Source organism: Toxotes jaculatrix, chromosome 2 (assembly GCF_017976425.1).
Source record: "Toxotes jaculatrix isolate fToxJac2 chromosome 2, fToxJac2.pri, whole genome shotgun sequence".
Taxonomy (NCBI): domain Eukaryota; kingdom Metazoa; phylum Chordata; class Actinopteri; family Toxotidae; genus Toxotes; species Toxotes jaculatrix.
In genome coordinates this window covers 23482537-23507105 of record NC_054395.1, presented here as the reverse complement: position 1 = coordinate 23507105, position 24569 = coordinate 23482537, and the positions used below count along the sequence as shown (strand labels likewise).

Genomic DNA, 24569 nt, shown 5'->3' with positions numbered 1-24569 from the left:
ATTTTCCATTTTTATTTCAGAAAGGATGATTATTTTAGTCTGGTGATGTATAGTTAAATAATGAACTTGAAGCAGTTGTAATATGGAGATTAAATGCTAACTTTGCGCAGCTTTTATTCAGTTGAAGGTGTTTTGTGTCATCATTTAAACTGAAGTAGTAGAATAGAGGGGTTACTCATAATCAGAAGCCATACTTGTGTGGGACAGTTTCCACTGTGAGCCATCTTTTGATGTGAAATACAAATTAGATGAAGCCGCAGCAGAAATAGCTTTTTTGTTTGTTTTTACTGTATATAATTATCATACATTTCCCCTTGTTTACAATTATCATTTAGCAGTGCTGACAACATGGCTCTGTCAGGCATTCCACAACTTTGGTCCAGACCGAGAAATATCACAACAACAACTGGATCGATTGCCACGACATTTTGTAAAAGCACTGATATTCCCCAAAAGAATGGAGCCTACTGACTTTGGCAAGCCACCTGACTTTTCCTCTAGTGCCACCATGAGGCTGACATTTACGTTTTTAAGTGAAGCGTCTTAACAAGTTTTACAGTGATTGCCATGAAATTTTGTATAGACATTCATGTTCCCCTTAGAATGAAATGTAATGAATTTGATGATCCCTTAACTTTTTATTTAGCGCCAGGTATTTGGTTCATGGCCAAATACCTGCAAAAATAATGTCAATATAATAACATGTTGCTGTTGTTTGACTGGCAGATTCCCTGTGAAAAACATCTTTGTTTATTCATCAGTACACTGATGTTTGAAACACGTTTGACTAAGTCACTAATGTATTCTTCAACATGGCAGGTCTAGGTTTAACAACAAATAATTGAACCATGGGTGACTGCCGATTGAATGTAAGGGTGCTCAGATGGGATAATCCAAAGAGGAAGCACTTGTAGCTCTTTAAAATGTGACTTATGGCTCTGTGTTTGTGGTGGAGATAATCGTGAGCACTTTTCAGCAAAATAAGCAGGATTTTCTCAGTTTCTGCCTGCTCATAGAAACCAGTCTGCTGAATCTAAAATTTTGTTCCTTCCTACGTCCCTTTTTCTGTTTGCTGTCCAACTCTTGCATAACAAGGTCCTCATTTGTTTGAGCTCTGCAGACCAAATAATTTCTCCCACAGTGATCTTTCTGTTGTGACTTTTAATGTGCTGGCTGCATTTTGCTCAGTGACAATTCAATAGAACTTATATTCTGTGAGTGTACTCTGGTGGAAGCAGAGCATAAAAGACATTTAATGGAAATGTTTGGTGTAGGTCACTATTCAGGCAAATCCATACAATGGTGTAAGACATATTCTGACTGATCCTTTGTTTAAGTGGCCACACCACTGAACACACATACATGCATTTTTCTTTTGCTAGTTTAGTTGATTTTGTGTCAGACATTAGATCCTGATTTCATGTTTTTGATTAAATGTCTTAATCTACAAAAAGAACAAAATTTCCCCTGAAAAGTGGCCATTTTTAAGCAAAAAATGTTTATTCATCAAACTATAAAAATCACACAGAGATGCAATTTGACTAAAATAAGAAGCAAAATGACCATATATATATATTTAAAAAAATCAACAAGAAATGTGAAGTGACTACAAACATGCCAAAAAAAAAGGTATTATGTTGTCTGTTTTGCATTATGTTTGCTATACAGTCACTCATGTTGCTGTCATTTTGTGGGTGTCTTGCACCCTGTGGGGGGGGGGGGGGGGGGGGGGGGGGGGGGGGGGGGCGATAGGTGAAGCTGAGGTGTTTACACCATAAAACGTAAGTAAATCAAGTCTGAAGAGTCCCCAGGCAGACTTTTGTCCTATTTACTTTGAGCCTACTAACCTCTAGCCAGCTCCATGAATAAGTGACCACACTTGGCTGTGTCCACAGTGGGCGGGCCTGTGTCTCCCCTCTTACAGGCCAATAAAACCGGCTTGCAGTCCAGCTCGGTTTGCTCGTTGCATAACCACACTGCAGGTCTACAGCGGCAGACAGTGCAGGTTCACCTCCGCTCATCGGTTTACCTCTTCACAATGGCAGCTCCGAAGAAAGTCTGCATCGTTGGCTCTGGAAATTGGTAAGCGGACGTGTTAATGTATTGAATTGTAAACTGACGGGGTGTTTAAACATGGCTAACTTTGGAGTAGGCTTCCATCTGCGCGTGTTACAGATTGCCAGTCAACCTGGTGAGCTGTTGCTAGCCAACTTAGCATTTTCCATAGAGAACAGCCGTTACTAGCCAACTTAGCATTTTCCATAGAGAACAGAGAAGTTTGGTTTGCAAGGCTTTAACTACTATTTACCGCTTCGCTGGCAGGAACACAAGCCCGTTTTAGCGTTGATTAGAGTCACATGCTATGAAACTGGCTGAGCATACAAAAACTGGCCACATGTCAGTCACGATTACTGGGATTTTGCGGTCATGCAAACATAATGTGTTAGCAAAAGAAATGCAGCATATTATCTCACTCTCACTAACACCTCTACAGCAGAAATATATGTTATTTTACAGCCGTCAGCCTATCGACCACAGAGCATAGCTTTACGGTCTTGTCAACAGCAGCCGATGGGTGTTTTTCTCTGGATGAAACCAAATGCCATTCAACAGTCGCACAGTTGATTAAAGTTACCTTGTAGACTTCAAAATCCCACAGTGGAAAAACATTTTTTTAGGTCATGAATAAATCTTTCTCAAGTCAGAATATTGCTTTAGTTCGTCAACCAAAGAGATTTTATTCTATTTGTTAAAACATTTTTATACACACAGTTGTATTTTGGATTGTAGCAACTGTTGGAAATAAATCAAATTAAAGTTTATTGTTTTTATGCCGAAATGTTGTGTTGGCTTGAATTACGAGGAGCATACCTCAAGTTTGTGTTTAACCTCTATGTAGCGCTCATGCTGCGTAAACAAACCTAAAATCACAGAAGATCTAAATGGAGTTTGGCGCAGTGTTGTCTCCACACTGAATGTATGCAGAGATAAGAGGGTAGAGAGACACGTTTATTTATATATTTAATAATTTATTTAAGCAGGTAGTCTCATTAAGATCATGATCTTTTTTTTTATGAGAAAAATAAACATGTATAGTGTAAATAAGATCTCACACACAGAAAATTCACATATCAGCTTATTTGAGTGTATGCATCCTGCAGTGTCTGGACCCTGCTCAGGAAACAGTAGTTGATGATCAAAGAGCCATGAAGAGTAATGACCTGGCGATCACACCAGCAGTCACATGATAACGCTGTAATTCAGTGAGGTGTTGGATGATGTTGGATAATTTCAAACACCTCAGCTTATCTTCTGGAGCCCACACTGACAGTTTTCTCTCAATTTTACTTAATATTAACAAGTTTTTTTCTAATATAAAGTAATTACTAACCTTTTCACTATTAACATCACAGGGGTTCTGCCATTGCCAAGATAGTGGGTGCCAATGCTGCTCAGAATTCAAAATTTGACAGCACCGTAAAAATGTGGGTGTTTGAGGAGACCGTGAACGGGCGCAAACTGACTGAAATAATCAACACTGAACATGAAAATGTGAAGTACCTTCCTGGGCACAAGCTACCAGCAAATGTGGTAAGAAACCAACAGTTTCTCACCATTTAACAGTAATGTAGTGTTCTTCCTGTTGCTTTTCTGTCCATTACAGTGCATTAATGTACTGTAGTCCCAGAGTGTTTATTATTTTGGGTGCTTGAGGCATTTTTTTGCTGCATTGCACACATTATGCTTTGTATCTGCTTTTGTGCTTGCCTTTTTAATAGCTTCCTCCATCACAGCCTTAGTGATAAATTATAAGTAATTTTAAATAGTGAATTTACCCACTGTAAGATCAGTTTTCTGCATGTGTTCTCGCAGCAGTTTGTTACACCAGCTCTTAGATGAGTTGCATCAGACTTGAATGTCATATCTCTTACAACATCATCATCACTTTTCTCTCTCTCCACCCCCCCCTCCTTCAGCTGGCCGTCCCAGACCTGGTGGAAGCGTCCAGTGATGCAGACATCATAGTGTTTGTAATCCCACACCAGTTTATTGGGAGAGTGTGTGACACCATGAAAGACAAGATAAAGAGTGACGCGCTGGGGATTTCCCTCATCAAGGTTCAACTCTGCTCTTATTCATTCATTCATTCATTCATTCATTCATTTATTTATTTATTTATTGTCCACCTTTTGTCTTTGAAATTTGGTTTCATAGCCTATGGCCTGGTTAAAGCAGCTGTAAACCAGTCATACAGTGTGGTCTCTGACCCAAATACCAGCTTAGTTTGGCTTGATGTTAATACGCTGCTGTTTGTTTTTGTTCCACTAGGGCGTAGACGAGGGGCCGGATGGACTTAAACTCATCTCTGATGTGATCCAGGAGAAGCTCGGTATCACCATGAGTGTGCTGATGGGGGCCAACATTGCCAATGAGGTTGCTGATGAGAAGTTTTGTGAGACCACTATTGGTTAGTCTCATTACTGTGTTGCGTGGTCTTACTTTTTATTTCTTGTCTTGACATTTTTGATTATTGTTTTGAACAAAAGGATTGTGTAATTAGAACATAGTTGCACTTGAATCCAAGTTTATAGTTACAATAAACAATATGAAGGTTTTAGCCTTGAAAAAGGAAGCATTTTTTTGTTCTCAAGCTTTCTGCCTCGTCAGCACGGGGTTGAAGGATTAATTTGCTTTGTAGCTGCTGCGTAAATGACAGCGTGGGCTAGTTCAGTTTGACATTTGCTTTCTTCACATCTTTGCACGCACCACATAACAGCGCGTTTCATTTACTACGAGTGTATAAAACAAGAGAGCACCAACCTGTTTTGACAGGAGTAGTATTTGTTAGATCAAAGCTGGCAAATGTAACTTGTTAGAGGTTTTGGAGTATTCCAGCTGCACTCTAAAGATGCAAAGTCAGCGTTTTAACCATGAATCGTGATTTTAAAAAATCTACTCATATTTGAATGAAGGTTACCAGCAAAACAAGTTGCTGAGATTCCAAAAGATAACCAGCTTCTTTGTTCTGATTCCAGGATGTAAGAATAAAAACCACGGTGCTCTCCTGAAGGAACTCATGCAGACCAACAACTTCCGAGTTACTGTAGTAGAGGAGTACGATGTGGTGGAAATCTGTGGAGCCCTGAAGGTGAGGCTTCAGTACAAAACACAGCCCCATGCAGAAAAAGAGGGACCCAGCTTGTCTAAAGTTTCACAGATGTATGAATATCTGCACATTTACAGCTGTACAAGTCAAATTTCTCTGTCAAGTTTGTTTTGAAATACTAAGTCCTGGTGTGCTGTGAGCTAAAGGTCACTGTGGAGGGAAAATGGACAAAAGGCACTAAAATCTTCCATAGCAGTTTTTCTACCATTATGCAACATAGAAAATAGTTTAGCCAAGTTTAACAAGTAGCCACCAAACAGATAAAAAACTATCTGCAGCTATGTCTAAGTACATTAGCTAAAGTTGGATTAAAAAAAAAAAAGAATCTTTACGAAACTTTACATTCCAACACTGTAGCCCTGCCAAGTATTATGTCTTTGTGAAGGTAAAACTACTTGATTTTATACACAGGATTATGTTGCTTTTAGAGTAATGCTAACAAATCACAGATGGTGACATGTAGTTTTGCTTCTAAGCAGCAACACTGACTGAATAAATCTGCCCCAGGGATACATGCCCGGCTCCAAATGTTTAATAAAACATAAAGCAGTGTACGCACATTATTTAAAGGCATACCATTTATTTTCTTTTGTCTTATACTGCAGTAAAATGTGTCAAGTTTACATCTGCCTTTAGCAGTCAAAGTGCAGCCATTTGTCCAGCCCAGTATTGACAGATTGACATTTAATTTGGCATGTTGACATAATACTTTTCATAGTTTTACCTCATTAGTTAAAAGCCTTTAGACTAGGGATGCACCGATTGTGAAATTCTGGGCCGATACCGATGTTTAAAATAACAACTTGGCCGATGCCGATGCTGATGTTTTTTCTTTTTGTTATCTATTCCTTCTTTTTGTTCCATGGAAACATTACTGAACTGTTTTATAAGTCTTTCAGCTCTTCATCGTACTATCCTTGAATGAGCACAAATTCAATCAGACAAATTTATGAAACAAGAACAACCTTTAATGTCAATTTTTGGTTTAAATTTAAAATAACCTCAATTCACATGACAAGTTCTTTTCTGAAAAATAACTTTCCACAGCCCTCTTAGACTTCTAACTAATCAATGAAAATTTTTTACAGTACTTACATTGCCCAACCAAATTATTTGAGTGGTTTTAGCCTGATAAACAAAAACTTACTCAATGAGAATTTTTTTTTCAGTACCAAGGCTACATTGCCCAATAAAAAATATTTTTGTGAAAACTAAAAATACATCACGTGTAAATGTTAAAACAATTGGAAAATAAATACATTATGTTATTAATAAATACAAACATAAACAGGGCCATCTTTCACCTTGTGTATTTTTCATACAGAACTCACAGGCTGGAACATGGGGCATCTTTATAAAACAAAATTGGCCTCTCAGGAAAAACAGTCCCATACAGTGAGCCTCCTCTTCTGAACATTAATGATACATAAATCACCCGCTGTATCTCTTTGTAGGATAAGCACCTCTGCCTTGTCGCTGCAAAGTCTAATTTTCTTTTCATCCAAGATATGAGACACAGAGCTGAACAGCCGCTCACTCTCCGTGCAGGTGCATGGCATCGGGGCATCCCTACTTTAGACATTTATTGTCTCTTATTGTCTCAGATGTTTTAGATTTTTGGAATAACAAGCTTGTATAAACCTTGTACCTGGAGACTTTGCTCATGTTTTTCCTCCTTGTCCGCCCCACAGAACATTGTTGCGGTCGGGGCAGGTTTCTGTGACGGTCTGGGCTTCGGGGACAACACGAAGGCAGCGGTGATCAGACTGGGCCTGATGGAGATGATTGCCTTTGCCCGCATTTTCTGCACTGCTGGGCCTGTGTCCTCTGCAACCTTCCTGGAGAGCTGCGGCGTGGCCGACCTTATCACTACCTGCTACGGAGGCCGCAACCGCAAAGTAGCTGAGGCTTTTGTGAAGACAGGGAAGGTGAGGACTTTTTGTAGATTTTTTTTTCTGTCAAACTAATAACTTTGCCTTCTACATGTAAGAGAATGTATGAACAATAGCATTCAGATGACTGGTGTTGGTATATTAACAGGTAGAAAAGGTGTACACTGTGCTCAGGGGTGAAATTGTTTGCATTCTGCATTCACACAGTGTCTGCAGAATAGGACAAACAGGAAAAACTACCCTTATTTCAACTTGGGCGTGTTCACACATTATTCCGGCGTGGTTAGCTGGTGTGCTGACCTTGCAGTTACACCAGACAAAAAGCTTAAATTGGCTGTGTTTGTTGTGTTTTACAGCAGAGCCAGAAACTCAGTTTAAACATTAAACACAATTTGAAGTGAAATACTGACAAACCTTAATGCCCTCATGGACCAGGTGCAGAAAAGGTAAAACTGTACATTTCCCTTAGTTTTGAAGACGTGCTCTTACTGGGTCTTTTTTGCTGTGCAGGGAGGACTGCACTTAAGACTTTGTGTAGTTCTGAAGCTTGTGTGGAAATAATATTGCAACAGGATAAACAGTATGATCTATAAGATGGAGGATATTTAACCCTGCAAAATTATCAGGTGCTGCTCATGCTGACTTGTTAAAACCGCTAAACTAAAAATAAGTCTTAAACATAGAGGCATAACACTTTAAGGCTGTGTGGTACTTTCTGTCTGGTGTCTTATTCAACACATGGTGAATGCAGTGTTGTTTCAGATACTATAGATGTCCCATCCTGTCTGTCCTCAGAATCAGCAGCTGATTTTCTGTTGGTTTTTATCTCTGTGCTCACAAGATGACACAGAGAATCAACTAAATAAGGGAACTCTGGTTTTAGCAGCCAGGCAGCGTTAAAAACTAGTGTCATTTCTGCATGAATGCACCTCACTTTCACTACCAGATGCTGTCTTTCTTTTTTTTTTTTTTTTTTTTTTTTTTTTTTAACAGCTGCTGGTATGTTACAAAAAATACTTGAACTACAACAGAATAATATATCCACAAGCTGTTACACAAAAACTGTTAAAATGACTATTGGAAAAGGTGATATCTCTAGTGTTTTCACACTCTGGCAGGCAGCACCTGCATTAGTCTTTCAAAAATAAAAGCTTCAACCTTTATATGGTAATTAACAGGGCAAATTATAACCCACCCTTAAGAGAATACTTTAATAAAATTAATTAAATGTAATGAAAAACTAATTATTTAATCATGCTGGAGCATACTAAAAGTAGTCCACCGTATACTTCAATTTATTTGGTCTTGAACCATCTCTCTTTGGACCATCTCTCTTTTTCTGTTTAACAAGAGTTCACACTTCTGCATGTCATGTTTCTTCTTTAATTTCTTCTCGTGCTTAGTCCATTGAGGAGCTGGAGAAAGAGATGCTGAACGGTCAGAAGCTTCAGGGACCAGCAACAGCAGCTGAGGTCTACCTCATCCTCAAGCACAAAAACCTAATTGACAAGTAAGTTAAGCAGCAACACAACACACACAGTCAAAGCACCAGATGGAAAAGACATCAATCCAGTTTTACTTTGGCACTCAACAATGCCTCCTCCTTCCTCCAGGTTCCCATTGTTCAATGCAGTGTATCAGATCTGCTACCAGGGCCATCCAGTCACAGAGTTCATAAGCTGTTTGCAGAACCACCCAGAACACATGTAAAAAAACAAACAAAAAAAAAAGACCTGACCAAGTGCCTTCTAAATGGAGAACATTACCACTTTTCATCTCCTCCCCATCAGAAATAGATAGGGAGATGACCCATCACTCCACAGCTGTCATGCAACTGAATATCTCCAGCCAGCGAGTGGAATTCATGTTCACCCGTTGGAGAGGTTGCATAACATTTGTGTGTGTTAAGCTCTAGTTTTACCACTTTGTCCTTAACATTCAGATTCTGACATCTTTTTAAGTGCTTTTTTTCGTTTCCTGACGTATACTGAAACTTGAAGGATAATTATTGGGAGTGTGTGATGGACCAATAGCTCTTCTTCGCCTGAGATTTTTTTTTTCTTAAGAGCCAGATGAAATCAGAATGCATGGTGTCAGTTTTTAGACAGTCAAATCACAACGCTAACCTAGAGATGAACAGAAATCTAGACTTCACTGGATATCAGTGGAAATGACAGTTAAATCACGTCTTTGTCGCCGCTTCAATGCCAATCATTTACTAACATATTTGCACAATGTTTGTATGGCACTACATCATGCATTCAGTTTTTCACAGGGCCAACCACTCAGGGCAAAGACCTATTGACAGCCCTCTGTGGAGGGATTTATCCTCATCTAACATTTATGTTGCCGTCCAGTAAATGCCATGTCCATCACTACAAGTTATTTAATTATAGATGTAATACCTCACCTCGATATGTCTTTGTATGCTCTAAGTGTCTTACATAATTCACTATGATATTTCCTGTCTGGTACTGTATTATTAACATACTGTCGATCACACAGCAGCTCTTTTTAAAATAAAAATGCAAGTGCCTTAGAATGCACGGTTGCTAAATCTCGTCTTGGCTAAAAAAAAAAAAAAAAATTTGTTTTTTTTTTTTTTTGGTCGAACCAAAGACTTAACTATTTAAAGTCCGTCCACTATGCCATTTGTTACTGTGACCCTGCCTGACCCTGCTTTCACTCAGTTATGGCTAATGCGTGTTGAAAATTATGTCAATATTTGTCAGTGAAATAAATTAATTCAGTCATCACATCATTGCTAGTATCATTTTTCACTCTCTTGCATTAGAAAGGCAATTATTTGTAAAATTTTAAGTACACAGCAGCACAGTGGGAATCTTGGAAGAAATAACTGCCGGAATACTCTGTTTTTCATAAAGAGTAAATGAAATTTTATTGTATAGTGTGCAATAATGTTTTCCCTGTGGAGCTCTTCATTTTTAAAAGTGGTATGGAGCTGTTTTTCTATTAGCAGGTCCCCATTTTGTCTGCCAGTTGGTTCAAACTATTCTGCTGATCAACAGGCAGTGGTAACAAACTGTAATCTAATGTACCTATAACCTGTTAACCTGCTATAACCCGTTAACAAGTCAGTTGGTGGCTTCAGTGAAACAGTAAGAAGCCACCAGGACCACAAAACTTGAAACACATTAACAGAGAAGCAAAACTAGTTTATTACAACTTGTAGAAATGTAGCTGGGTTTACATGAGTGTGCAGTAACAGCAGTATACAGTACGTCATTTACAAAGACATTCACTGTTTAACTGTGGCAGACACCGCTGCTGTCTGGCTATTTTGAAATATGGAATGAAAATCAGCAACTTAAATAAACTTGGAAAAAAAAAAATGTAAACAAAAGGTAATGAAGCTCAGACAGAGGCTACTAAACAAGGGAGAGAGCTCATTTTGCTCGTCCAGAAGGACACTTAAGACTAATCCAGTATGAATGCTTTGAAGCAAAACTGCCTGCATGGCCTTTGTTAAACCTATTTATCTCAAACAGCCATGATGTCCTTGGTCCCAGGCAGAGGAGGTGATTTAGGAGTACGCAATTTGAAAAAAATAAATTTGACTAAGCGTGATTAATGAATGCAGTCAAAGCATAAGGGTATTGCAATCACAACAACTTTAAGAGTGACAGCTGGTGGACAATCATTCCTGTTGTTCCTTGTCTTTTCTGTGTTCAGTTACCATCTTTGATATAGTACAGTACTTACTCTGAGTGAGCATGACTCAGCTGAGTGTTTTGTTGTTGCGCTGCTCTCTTATTATTACACAGTTATCCCATTTACCATGCTGACAAATGAAGACCTAATTAATTGGGGGGTGGGGGGTATGGAGCCAGTTCATCAGACGGTTACTTTGTTCACAAAAATATCCTGGTTCAGATTGTTTTTGTTCCCTCTCCAATGGACTTGGTCCCACCTCTAAATTAAAATATAAAAAATTAAATTGAAAAATGCTGTCAATATATGGGGAAATAAACAAATTTGTAGTTTAAACCTATGATGACAGCATAAATTCATAATTCTCTTTTGAATGGCTGATGAACTGGCTCGACTGAATAATTGCTATACCTGAGAAATATTCTATTTTTTTTTTTTTTTTTATATCTTCTTTGTTGCTACTGTGATGGATCCACACAGTGGAAACACTTCTTTCCTCAAAGACACCCCATTATTGTAACATGACATGGCTCACTTACCCTGCTGTACCCCTCCTACTATCCTACCTCTACTCCTCCCTCATCTCATCACAGTTCACAGTCTGTGAGGGTTGACCCATTTGTAAGTGCCTTCGTAGCGGAATCCAACTTTCTTTGAAAGTTCGTCTGCTTCTGTTGGGCCACGGCTGAAAGAAAAGAGAAACAATCACATTCAACACTTTGTACTGAATTGATCTTCAAGTCAAAGGCACAGGAAACAACATGTCCTACCTTCCATATTTGTATGGAATAGGTTTCGGCTTCTCTTTGTCTATCTGATGAAGGAGAGGCGTGAAGATCCTCCATGCTTCCCGTAGTTCATCGCTGCAGAGACAAACAATTCAACATATAGTGGACCATAAAAAAACAGAGCTGCCACGAAATAAAACTATGTAAGGTTTTTGCAACTCATGCTTCTGCCATTCTGAAGCAGAGAAAAGATGCACTATGGCACCATCTAGTGTTCAGAACTGTTGGCTCACATGAAGCACTTGCAATGTGCCATTACAGAAGATTCCTTAGTTTCCAAGTATTAAGATGAAACAATAGCAGTGGGAACAGACCTGCGTACAAAGTGCATCTGACTCCCACAGAAGACATCCAGGATGAGACGCTCGTAAGCGTCTGGAAGCTTGACGTCCTGAAAATAAATCTATCTTTACTTTTTTTTAATTAGAAAAACACAAAAATAGAACATGCAATGTAGATAGCTTCGTTGGCACTCTTTGTCCTGTTCTTTTAAATCATCCAATTTTAAGTACAAGGAGTACATAATGCTTAAAAAAATCAACTTGAACCTGCCTTGTATCGACTCTTGTAGGTGAGGTCCAGCTCAGTTTCCTCAGGGCTGAAGTAAACACCAGGTTTCTTGCTCATCATCTTGGCGTAGATGGCTTCATTGGGCTGTACACGCACCACCAGCTCATTCCTGCGACACTGACTTCCAAAAATGTCTCCTGGGACATCTGTGAACTGAAGCCGCACCTCAGCTTTCCTCTCATTCAGAGCTTTTCCACAGCGAAGGATGAAAGGAACGCCTGAGGAGGAGGGATTTCATGCAAATGAGTTATGAAAGAAAATGTGACATTAGTGGTATTTGTTTTGTTGAGAGACTAAGTCTGTTTACCATCCCAGCGTTCATTTTGCACATAGAGCACAGCGGTGGCAAAGGTGGCCTGAGTTGATCCTTTAGGAACTGTGGGATCATCAAGGTAACCCAGTTTGGCGTCTCCCTCACCTTCTGGATCCCCAACATACTGACCCAGCACCACGTCTGACAAGGACAATGGAGCGATGCACTTCAGCACCTTGACCTACAAGAGAGAACATTACAGTAAGTATATATATATTTTTTTTTTTTCCTCTCTCTGACACTGAGGTAAATAAAGGCCTCAGCTACTATTTGAGACCCTAATATACTGTAGATCTCCACATCTATTGCATTGAAGGAGGTGTTGAGTGTTTTCGGTCTCTGGGAGATAATTCTGTACCTTTTCATCCCTGACATCATCTGAACTGGTGGAAGCTGGTTTCTCCATGGCAACCAGGCAAAGCATCTGGAGCAAGTGGTTTTGCATGACATCTCTAAATCAGGACAAGAGGAGCAGGTGGCCACACAAAGGACAGAAAAGAGAATGTGATGGCTGTGATCATGAAATTGAAACTATAACTGATCATGTGCATCATCAATAAGATGATTGGCCCGGCAGTAAGCTGCTAATGATTATTAATCATAAATCCTATACTGGTTAGAATATACAGTAACTAAAAATGCTGCACAGAGGCTCCTATTACTGTTCTCTGGTTCGCTGCTCACTTTTATTTAATTTCACTTCAAATCTGGCTACAAAGGCATTAAACTTTGATATCATCCTGCAAAGACAAACTTTAGGGATTTTTTTCCCCCTCACCGGATGATGCCAAAATCATCAAAGTAGCCTCCTCGTCCCTGAGTGCCAAATGGTTCTTTAAAGGTGAGGACAACACAGGCAACACTGTCCCTGTTCCAGATCGGCCCAAAGATTCGGTTGCCAAACCTGCAACAAACATCACATTATCATTCTCCGCTCAGCAGCACGCATGGCACAAGGGACAGCTGTTCATGACAGCGTGCATGAACATTTATCCTCTGTTTTCTTCATTAGAGGTCAGTTTCTATTTACTTTGTATAATATTCACAAGAGTTTTTTCCTCAACCACGAACAAGCTTAAACTGAAGTGTTGCAAAATTAAAATTGCCTTAACTCAACAGCAGATCATTGTTTTAGGGTGAAATTAAAAAAGAAACATCTCATCTTTGTCCACACAAAGAATCACAATGCTAAGATGAAAGATTTGCTCATGATATTGCGTATTTTAGGCTCTAATCATTAGGATGCCATGGGCATAGAAATTTCTTCTTAAAAAATAATAAGGTTGATTTAGCTCAGGAATTTTACTTACATATAGTATGAATTCTACATGTGGACTGAATTTTAATTATTAAAAAACATTGCTTTTCTTAAGCTCTGAATGAGAGTGCAGCTGAGGTGAGTAACTCCTCTGGCCACAAAAAGAGTGCACTGACATATGAAGTCTGTAATTTTTACTCACTGGAAAACAATATTTGTTGATCTTTTGTGATCTTTGCAAATAATTTAATGTCATCTCATTGAATACTTGGTAATTGCTGTGATTTCCTGATTACTCAATCCCTCTTCCAAAATTCATATCTGACTCAGTATATTTTTTTTGTTTTTCACCTAACGGATGTTCTTATTATATAAGCTGTTAGTGGGTGTATGTAATTTACTGCTTTATTGGCCTCATTTTTAAATGATGATTTCATAATAATTATAAACTATAAACTAATTCAGATCAGTCAGGCTCTCTGAGACTTTGGTCCTCAATTAATGTTCACCATCAAACTTTATTCCAGTCTACAGCTATACAACTTTATATGAAGACGGTTTTCTTACCTGAGCACCATGAGGTTCTGCACCATTTCTTTGCCCAGGTAGTGATCTATACGGTAGATCTGTTCTTCAGTGAAGAGGGAGGACAGGTGAGTGGACAGCTCTTCGGAGCTCTGAAGGTCACGTCCAAACGGCTTCTCCACAATCACTCTGTTCCAGCCTCTACACAACATACATGCATAGCCACAGAGAGAAGAAATTCAACATATCAAATCCTGTAACACAATGACACATTAACACATTAACAGGACACAACTGGGTTTAAATTCCTATTGAATCGGGATGCAGCTATGGAAGCACCCAGACCTTCCAATGATGCACCAATGGACATCACTGAAGCATTAGACATTGTGAGTTTACAGTCATTCAGGCACAGCAGGACAGAGCACAACGAATATTTCCAAAAGAATGAGCAAACAGTGTAACAGCAACAGTCAGTAAGAGAAGTGTGTGCACTGACTTTGTGCTCATACACTGGTGCTTGATGTTCTTGGTAACATCGTGGTAGACGGTGGGTGGCAGGGCCAGGTAGAAGAGACGGTTTGCCTCGGTTCCTCCGGGCAGAGAAAGGATGTGTGTGTTGAGTTTGGAGAAGGAAGCCTCATCAGCATATTTCCCACTTATATATGTGTTCCTGCTGAAGAAGGCGGACAGCCGCTCTGCTTCTGTATCCATCACCTGGGCCAGAGGGTGAGAACACTTATGCATGCATGGATTTAAGGCTGTGGTCTTTTAAAATGCATACATATAAAATTGTGTGTGAAACTCTGGAACCAGGCATCAGGGACTGGTTTAACATGACTCATGATATGTGAGTATTCAAGATTGTTAAAATAAAAATATTTTATTAAGTCAATGGATGGAAGAACAGGAGAAAAGGGGGTGAAAAAGGGATGAGAATAAGGAGGAAGAAGAAAGACCTGAATGCATGAGAAAAGAAAAAAGACTGGCAGAAAAGAGGGGAAGGGAAATAGGTGAGAAAAGAAGAAAAAGGTGTAATGGGGTGAGATGATCAAAATGTCAAATACTGAAAGGGCATAAAGGAGAAAAATGCAGAAAAGGTTCACATGCAAAAGTTAAAGTGTTTAATTACTATAGTTTTTTTGTTATGCATTTGTGTACCTTCTCATTTGCTTTATGACTCTTACCTTGAGACTAAGTTCAGTTCAACATATGGTGGGCTTGTTTTCTTTCATTTCTTTCTGTATTTGTTTTCTTGCTTTGAAAGGTTTTATTTACATACTTTTATCATTTTTGGCTACTATCTGCTGTAAATCCCATTACCTCTCCTCATTTAGAATAATAACCATAGAAGAATAAGAAGGAAAACAACAGAAAGATCCGGTTTTACCTTCATGTATGGCATGCAAGAAGTCCGGATCGCATCAACTGTCAAGTCAGAGCGAGCAAAGCCCACAAAATACGTCTGCTCAGGAAGGAGGCCATCTCTGAACAACCACCTGGGTGAGAAAAGAGGAATACATGTTTCATTACACCCAACTTCAGAGGTTCCACTCCAGATGAGAGTGGCATGTTTCATCAGCCTCTGCTGTGCTATTTGTGTAAAAGCCTTTAAGTGTGGTAAGAGGTTCACTCACCAGAGTGTTGGGTAGATTTTCTTCTTTGCCAGATCCCCCTACAGATGCAAACACACGATAAGAAATATGATTTCACAGTTAAAAATACAGGTTATGTACACTGTTGTTAACTGCTGATGCAGTGTTTTGCAGTTACTGAGCTGCTTATTTAACCAGTGCACTATGCCAGAGTGGTTATTATTTTCCACTGCACAAAAGTCTCAAGATGCTGCAGTGCTACAAGTCATGCACTGTGGCAACAGGTAAATAGGCTGCTTTTGGCCTATTTAAAAATTGCGCAACCTTAGTAATCCCACAGGATACAAGTGCCAGCCAGCATCCTGCTGCTTACTGAAATCATGTTGAAGAACCTGTTGCTTTAGTGCCTTAACAATAACTGCAAAGGCAACGTAGTCATCTGTTAGTACTGTTTGACAAGTTTCACAAGACAAAACAAGGTGTACTGTACAGTGTGCAAGGTAAAGGTTGTGTATGCCAGTGTCAACACTGATAGGAGGCATGCGGAAAACTAACTTACTGCCCCCAGTCACACCTTTTATATCACCACGAAGCAGAACAGCAATCACTACAGCTTTACTAACAGTAAGTAAATGTTTGAAAATGTAGTGTAACTACATGTATTCGCTTAGTTTAAAAAAAAAAAAAAAAAAAAAAAAAAAACATGAAAGGGCTATTAAAATAAAGGGAAAAAAATAGTCTGCAGTACCCTCATTTACGCAGCTAGAGCAACACACACGTGCATAAAACAAGCACAAAGACCTGAACACAGCCCAGCCCAGCTCCTCCCTTGGCCTGCTTGTGTATCAAATTCAAAGGAAAACGCTGACGCTCGGTGACACTGCAAAAATCAGCAGCAGCGCCACTCTCTGCTCCCAAGAGTGAAAAGTGCATGAGAAAGAAGGACACAGCAAATTAATTACTGAATGAATTTCTGCAGCCTTGCCAGATTTTTTTTCCCCACATGTGATGGCAGCAGTCATTCAAATAGAAACCTAAAAAAATGAAGATGTTTCTTTTGAAAAATTATTTTGCGGTAAGTAGGGTTTAGGCAGTGAAGGAAAAAAACTGTTCCTGAAATCATAGTCTGAACAGTTTGAGCAAATAGTAAGCAGTGAGAAGGGACGTTTTTCATTCTACTTTTGGGATGTCTCAATTTTGTTTATTTTAGCAGTAAAATCATTTAACTTTGAGTATCATAAAGTGTCAACTGTACTATTTTATGTTTGATCAGACTCTTGGCCTGGTTTTTTTTATTTTACAACATTGTGTTTTATTGAAGCCAAGGTGTCATACAGCTGTCTGAGTAATAAAGTAAGCAATTCTGATGCATTTGATTTCGTTAAACAGAATACAATTCTGTATGAAGTAATATATTGAAAAAAAACCATCTACTGTAATCACATTAGCACTGCTTTTAACTGTTTTAATGATATCCTGTTCTAACTACAGCTGTATCAGTCACAGGTATTGGAACGATAAGCAAAGAGGAACACTGAGATACTCAGTGTCTCAATTCCAGGCTTTTGAAAGCTCGGATGACTTGTTCTGCTTGTTTGCAGAAGCTTGGTGAAACCAGTTTCAACATTTCCTTAATCTGATGGTGTGCAATTATTGCACTATTTTTTAAAGATTTCAGCACACTTTGTTTGAAATAATGCCCAAAAAGTCTTGCCTAAATTGGCTACTCTCTAAATGTCCCAAAAATAATAAGGGAACAAACAGAAAAGGCTCTTGCCCTTGGTTTATGTTAAACACAAAAAATTCTGTGTGATAAAGCTCCAGACCACTAACTCTTTCATTTAATTGCACAACCATGCATTACCTTGTCAGTTCTCCATTTTTACACTTCACTAAAACAACCACTAAGTAGACTTTGACTGCCCTCCCCTGCTCTCACCGATGCTCCCATGATGATGAAGATGTGAACATCAGACTGATGGAACTTTTCATCTTCATGCAGCTCCTTCCTCAGCTCCCCAAACACCTCAGAGCGAGAGAGGGGAATGTTGGCCATTTTCTCTGTACAAAAAAAAAAAAAGCAGATAAACAGAAAATCCAGTTTTAAAAAAATCCTCAATGTTTTTGTTATATGATAACATTTAAGAAGACAAACACAGACTACTACCTTACTTTGAGGAATTTACCACTTCCTTTAAGCCTGCATGGCAATTGGTAAGTTTGAAACATAATATGTTTGAGAGACCCAGAGCTGAGGAAGGAGCAGGAGTCAAAGAGATCAAAATTCAGAGTGGTTTATTTGCATCTCATCTCTTTGTAAATTCCTCTATGTGTCTCTGTATGGTTTAATCTAGGGAGCACGCACAACACAACTAGGGTTTAAAAAAAAAAAAAAAAAAAAAAAAACAAGAACAAAGGACAGAAGGTCGCCTCTCGTTAAGGTAAAGTGATTACACCTGAGGTGTGTGTTTCCTTTCCAGACAGGAGTGCTTGTGTTGTTCCTCTTCTGCCAGAGGTGTGGTCAGACCTTCTGGTGGGTACTTCTGACAATTATGTAAAACACAACAGTGTTCAGAAATGTACCCAACATTTATGTGATGGGGGGAAAAAAAGAAAAAGGGGGAGAAATGTGCTGATGTTTTATTTTCAATTTATGTTTAACCTCTGTTACTATTCTGTACAATTTCACACTTTTGACATTTGTTCTGGGCTGATGATGCCCTTAATAATTTAAAGAGATATTTAAATAGACTAAATATAAATCAATGAGTAGAGCCCGTTACTCCCCTATGTTTTGCATAAGCTGGGTATTGAAGCTTGGTTTCTATCTAAGTTTGCATTCATATTTGACAATGTAATATTTGTAATGCAGTTTAGGTTATGACATGCAAATGTGAAAAGTCTGCACCGACACTTACAAAATGTATGTTGACAGAAAAGGAATCCTTAACAGTTTTGATAACTGGTTCATCGTTTCAGTCATTTTTCAAGCAAAGCATCTTGCATTATTGCAAATTTAATACATTGGGGTTTATACTGTTGGTTGGACAAAACATGCTTTTTGAAGACATCACCTTCTCAGAACTAATACGATGAATAACTGATTAGTTTTACAGAAAATTAATCAGTAAAATTTTTTTTACTGATTAAAAAAAACTTAGAATTTTTTAAAAATTACATTAAAAAAAACAGCATGTGATGTCAAGTGTGTATGATTTGTACAAGGAACACAACAGGCAAAACCAAAACTTACTTCCTTCTTTTCTTCCTCCTTCACTAACAACTCAAAGGAGGAGCATATTTGAAAGAAAGGACAAGCTTAGATTTTCTGTGAGATTCATTTCAATTGAGCCATATCAGGAAGTACTTCTTTCAGTAATTGCAACACTGACTTCTTTATGTTCACCATTAACTGAGTCTGCAGGCTGTGCTGATAATAAGGGAAATTCTACAACACATCTCTAAAAAGCTCTATGACAAATGATCAACAGTGATCATCATGAAAGCTATAAGTGCATGTAGGGCTGCAACTAATGGTTAATTTCTTTATTTATTAATCCTCATATTGTGTTCTCACTCCACCTCTCTTCGCCTCACTTCCCCAACCTACACTACAAGAGTCAGTGGAATTAGTTTTTGGTACAGAATAGGAAAAAAAAACTCAGTACATGTGATGTAAAATGCAATTATGCATATTCTTGATTATTTGGTTAATCATTTGGTCTGTAAAACATCAGAAAACAAACACTATTTTTGTAATACCAAAAGAGCTGCAAATTCTTCCATTTGAGAAATTGGAAATGTTTGGGATTTTGTTTTTTGTTTTTTTTTTGTTTTTTGTTCATTCTCTTCCAGCTAATCAATTAATCAACTAATCATTGCAGCTGTGCATGTATATCATCATATCAACATAAAAAAATAACACAGACAACACTCAGAGGTACTGCATGGGAATTTCTGTCAGTCTATCGGTCACTTCAGATCCCAGAAATAGCCTGAAACACGCACAACAAACTATAATGATATTAGTCAAATCCTCCACCAAATCCCGTATTTAGAGGGCTAAACCCTTCTGCAGAACGGCGTGATGAAGCTGGATACTTTCGGCTAACGTATCAAGATAACACGGGCTGATATTCTGTTGTTCGTGAACAGCCATTTCGTGAATAGTTAGCGACTAACAGACAAGAAGAAAGAGCTCATTTTATACGGCTATCAAACTGAGCTCCATAGCTTTCCTTCGCTGGCTGTAAGTATGCTGAGCTAATACAAAAACGCCCTGTCATGAGCCCGTAGCTTCACATGCTGTTATGACAACATAGCTTGACAAGCAACAGACTGCGAGCTTACAACTGACGAGCTACATCATGCAAAAAAGAAAAAACAAAAACAAAAAAACGTTTAAGTTTCAGAAGTAAAACAACAACTACTGCTACTCACAGGTCCGTTAACGAGATGATAACCTGGAAGATAAACCCTGACCGAACCCGGATGACAGGATACACACTTTAAACACACACGCTCCGTGCGACCACGGTCTAGGCTGGTGGTGCGTATCTGTGTGAGTCCTGCCTACTTCCCTGTTGAAGTGACAAAGCAGAATTGAGAGATTTTATTGGTTTGGGAGAAACTCACCAGCGCTCGCTCGAGTTCCCATCACTGTCGAATCCAGTGACGTCACCGACCCTGCAGGCGGGTGTGGCCTCAACCCACCCAATAAACACACGCGGGCACACACACGCGCAGTCCGAGGACATTAAATTGACTTACATTCATTTGAAACTTTCTGCACGGAATTATGGCAAAAAGACGGCAATTTTTGTGGTGCTGTTAAATTGTATAGTATATTATAAAAAGAGATGCCACTGTTAATTAGGCCTACCCACGCTGATTTGGAAAATCAATTTGGTAAAATGACTCATACAAAAATATCAATTACACAGTGTCGAATGAATCAACTGATGATAATTCACTCCACTCATTAAATGAAGTTTTTAAAAAACTAGCATATTCACAGACTTCCCAGAATGCATTGTTTGAGAGTTAAAACTCACCAGTGACTCTTTTGTAGTCTGAAGAAAACAGACATGTAAACTTGCCATATGTCTTTAATGCATATTAAGTCATGATTGTTTCTTTGCATAACAATGCTAACCGCTTGTTGACTTTACAGTGACTCTGGTGCAACATGGTTTCATCAGCTGCAGCTGTGACTTCTTCATGCCAAAAGCAGAACTGTCTTACAACTGTTTTAACTAAGAAAATGTAAAAAGAAAACACCGAAGCATGAAGTCCTATGGCACCTCCCATGGGTGGGCCATAAAGTGATGCCTTCCTTATGCAAGTCCAGTGAGGGAGATGGGGGTCATAATCCACAGTCCTCTGTGCAAAATACATTTAAAATTTCAGCTGAAGCTAATATGAGGGCTCAACAGTGTCATTTCAAATGAAAAGGGTGTTTTCCACACAGTCATACAGTTCCATACACTTTAAACAAAGCTTCCTTTCTTAGTTGCAGCAGAGGAGTAGCAACAGAAGGAGGGAATTTTATGCTAACAAGGCCGTAAATTTAGATCAAGCTAGATATCTAAAGTTAGATATCACTTGACTTTGTTTTTTTCTTTCAAGCTCCATATTAGCTTTCGGCTGAACTTTAAAAGATAAAATGTTAGAACAGACCGAAGACTGTGGCTTGGGGAAAACCCTGACGAAGGAGGGTGGCTTGGGGAGGCTACTATATTATGACGTTTTTTGGCATATTTTCATGCCATACTAAAGTATGACTTTTTTTGGCCGATTTTGAAGCCTTACTACACTATGACATTTTTTAGGACATTTTGAGGCCATACTAAAGTATGACTTTTTTTTTTCACCGATTTTGAAGCTATACTAAAGTATGACTTTTTTTGGCCAATTTTGAAGACTTGCTGTACTACTACATTTTTTTATGACATTTCGAGGCCGTTTTAAAATATGACCTTTTATGGCCGATTTTGAAGACTTGCTGTACTACTACATTTTTTATGACATTTCAAGGCCGTTTTAAAATATGACCTTTTATGGCCGATTTTGAAGCCTTACTATGCTATGATGTTTTTCATGACATTTTGAGGTCTTACTAAACTACGACTTTTTTTGGCATATTTTGATGCCTTACGGCCGTATGTCGCTTTTAGTGACATTTTGAGGTCTTACTAAAATATGACTTGTTTTGTCACATTTTGAGGTCTTACTAAAAAATCACTTTTTTTGGCATATTTTGACGCCTTACGGCCGAATGACATATTTTGTGACATTTTGAGGTCATACCAAAAAATCACTTTTTTTGTCATATTTTCACGACATACGGCCGTATGACGTGTTTTATGACATTTTGAGGTCATACCAAAAATTCACTTTTTTGGTCATATTTTTATTCCTTAGTATACTATGACGTGTTTTATGACATTTTGAGGTCATACCAAAAAATCACTTTTTTGGTCATATTTTCACGACATACGGCCGTATGACGTGTTTTATGACATTTTGAGGTCAGACTAAAAAACCACTTTTTTTGTCATATTTTGACGACATACGGCCGTATGACGTGGTTTATGACATTTTGAGGTCATACCAAAAATTCACTTTTTTGGTCATATTTTTATTCCTTAGTATACTATGACGTGTTTTATGACATTTTGAGGTCATAACAGAAAATCACTTTTTTGGTCATATTTTCATGCCTTAGTATACTATGACGTGTTTTATGACATTTTGAGGTCATACCAAAAAATCACTTTTTTTGTCATATTTTCACGACATACGGCCGTATGACGTGTTTTATGACATTTTGAGGTCAGACTAAAAAACCACTTTTTTTGTCATATTTTGACGACATACGGCCGTATGACGTGTTTTATGACATTTTGAGATCATACCAAAAAATCACTTTTTTTGTCATATTTTGACGACATACGGCCGTATGACGTGTTTTATGACATTTTGAGGTCATACCAAAAGATTACTTTTTTTGTCATATTTTCACGACATACGGCCGTATGACGTGTTTTATGACATTTTGAGGTCAGACTAAAAAACCACTTTTTTTGTCATATTTTGACGACATACGGCCGTATGACGTGTTTTATGACATTTTGAGATCATACCAAAAAATCACTTTTTTTGTCATATTTTGACGACATACGGCCGTATGACATGTTTTATGACATTTTGAGGTCATACCAAAAGATCACTTTTTTGGTCATATTTTGACGACATACGGCCGTATGACGTGTTTTATGACATTTTGAGGTCATACCAAAAAATCACTTATTTTGTATTATTTTCACGACATACGGCCGTATGACGTGTTTTATGACATTTTGAGGTCATACCAAAAAATCACTTTTTTGGTCATATTTTCATGCCTTAGTATACTATGACGTGTTTTATGACATTTTGAGTTCATACCAAAAGATCACTTTTTTTGTCATATTTTCACGACATACGGCCGTATGACGTGTTTTATGACATTTTGAGGTCAGACTAAAAAACCACTTTTTTTGTCATATTTTGACGACATACGGCCGTATGACGTGTTTTATGACATTTTGAGATCATACCAAAAAATCACTTTTTTTGTCATATTTTGACGACATACGGCCGTATGACGTGTTTTATGACATTTTGAGGTCATACCAAAAGATCACTTTTTTGGTCATATTTTGACGACATACGGCCGTATGACGTGTTTTATGACATTTTGAGGTCATACCAAAAAATCACTTATTTTGTATTATTTTCACGACATACGGCCGTATGACGTGTTTTATGACATTTTGAGGTCATACCAAAAAATCACTTTTTTGGTCATATTTTCATGCCTTAGTATACTATGACGTGTTTTATGACATTTTGAGGTCATACCAAAAAATCACTTTTTTGTCATATTTTCACGACATACGACCGTATGACGTGTTTTATGACATTTTGAGGTCATACCAAAAAATCACTTTTTTGGTCATATTTTGATGACATACGGCCGTATGACGTGTTTTATGACATTTTGAGGTCATATCAGAAAATCACTTTTTCGGTCATATTTTCATGCCTTAGTATACTATGACGTGTTTTATGACATTTTGAGGTCATACCAAAAATTCACTTTTTTGGTCATATTTTTATGCCTTAGTATACTATGACGTGTTTTATGACATTTTGAGGTCATATCAGAAAATCACTTTTTTGGTCATATTTTCATGCCTTAGTATACTATGACGTGTTTTATGACATTTTGAGGTCATACCAAAAAATCACTTTTTTTGTCATATTTTGACGACATACGGCCGTATGACGTGTTTTATGACATTTTGAGATCATACCAAAAAATCACTTTTTTTGTCATATTTTGACGACATACGGCCGTATGACGTGTTTTATGACATTTTGAGGTCATACCAAAAGATCACTTTTTTGGTCATATTTTCACGCCTTAGTATACTATGACGTGTTTTATGACATTTTGAGGTCATACCAAAAAATCTCTTTTTTTTGTCATATTTTCACGACATACGGCCGTATGACGTGTTTTATGACATTTTGAGGTCATACCAAAAATTCACTTTTTTGGTCATATTTTTATTCCTTAGTATACTATGACGTGTTTTATGACATTTTGAGGTCATACCAAAAAATCACATTTTTGGTCATATTTTCACGACATACGGCCGTATGACGTGTTTTATGACATTTTGAGGTCATACCAAAAATTCACTTTTTTGGTCATATTTTTATTCCTTAGTATACTATGA

The 24569-nt window shown here is 38.1% G+C and overlaps 2 protein-coding genes across 3 annotated transcripts; one reads left to right on the top strand and one right to left on the bottom strand.

Moving 5' to 3' along the window:
* Positions 1-1955: 1955 nt before the first annotated feature.
* On the top strand, positions 1956-8806 carry LOC121188136 (glycerol-3-phosphate dehydrogenase [NAD(+)], cytoplasmic). The gene is made up of 8 exons (XM_041047714.1): positions 1956-2082; positions 3414-3591; positions 3978-4118; positions 4330-4468; positions 5037-5149; positions 6859-7095; positions 8463-8569; positions 8673-8806. The coding sequence occupies exons 1-8, from the start codon at positions 2039-2041 to the stop codon at positions 8767-8769; spliced, it is 1056 nt and encodes a 351-aa protein (XP_040903648.1). The 5' UTR covers positions 1956-2038; the 3' UTR covers positions 8770-8806.
* A 2322-nt stretch (positions 8807-11128) lies between these two features.
* Positions 11129-20376, bottom strand: LOC121188119 (glucose-6-phosphate 1-dehydrogenase). Of its 2 annotated transcripts, XM_041047704.1 has the most exons (14): positions 20221-20372; positions 18237-18323; positions 17720-17841; positions 15823-15860; positions 15576-15684; positions 14685-14902; positions 14228-14386; positions 13181-13306; positions 12761-12854; positions 12397-12583; positions 12072-12307; positions 11834-11910; positions 11502-11594; positions 11129-11416 (listed from the first exon to the last, which is right to left on the bottom strand). In XM_041047704.1, the coding sequence occupies exons 3-14, from the start codon at positions 17834-17836 to the stop codon at positions 11326-11328; spliced, it is 1545 nt and encodes a 514-aa protein (XP_040903638.1). In that variant the 5' UTR covers positions 17837-17841; positions 18237-18323; positions 20221-20372; the 3' UTR covers positions 11129-11325. The 2 variants fall into 2 exon arrangements, with proteins under 2 accessions (XP_040903638.1, XP_040903630.1); XM_041047696.1 differs by lacking the exon at positions 18237-18323 and having other exon boundaries at positions 20221-20376.
* Positions 20377-24569: the final 4193 nt, after the last annotated feature.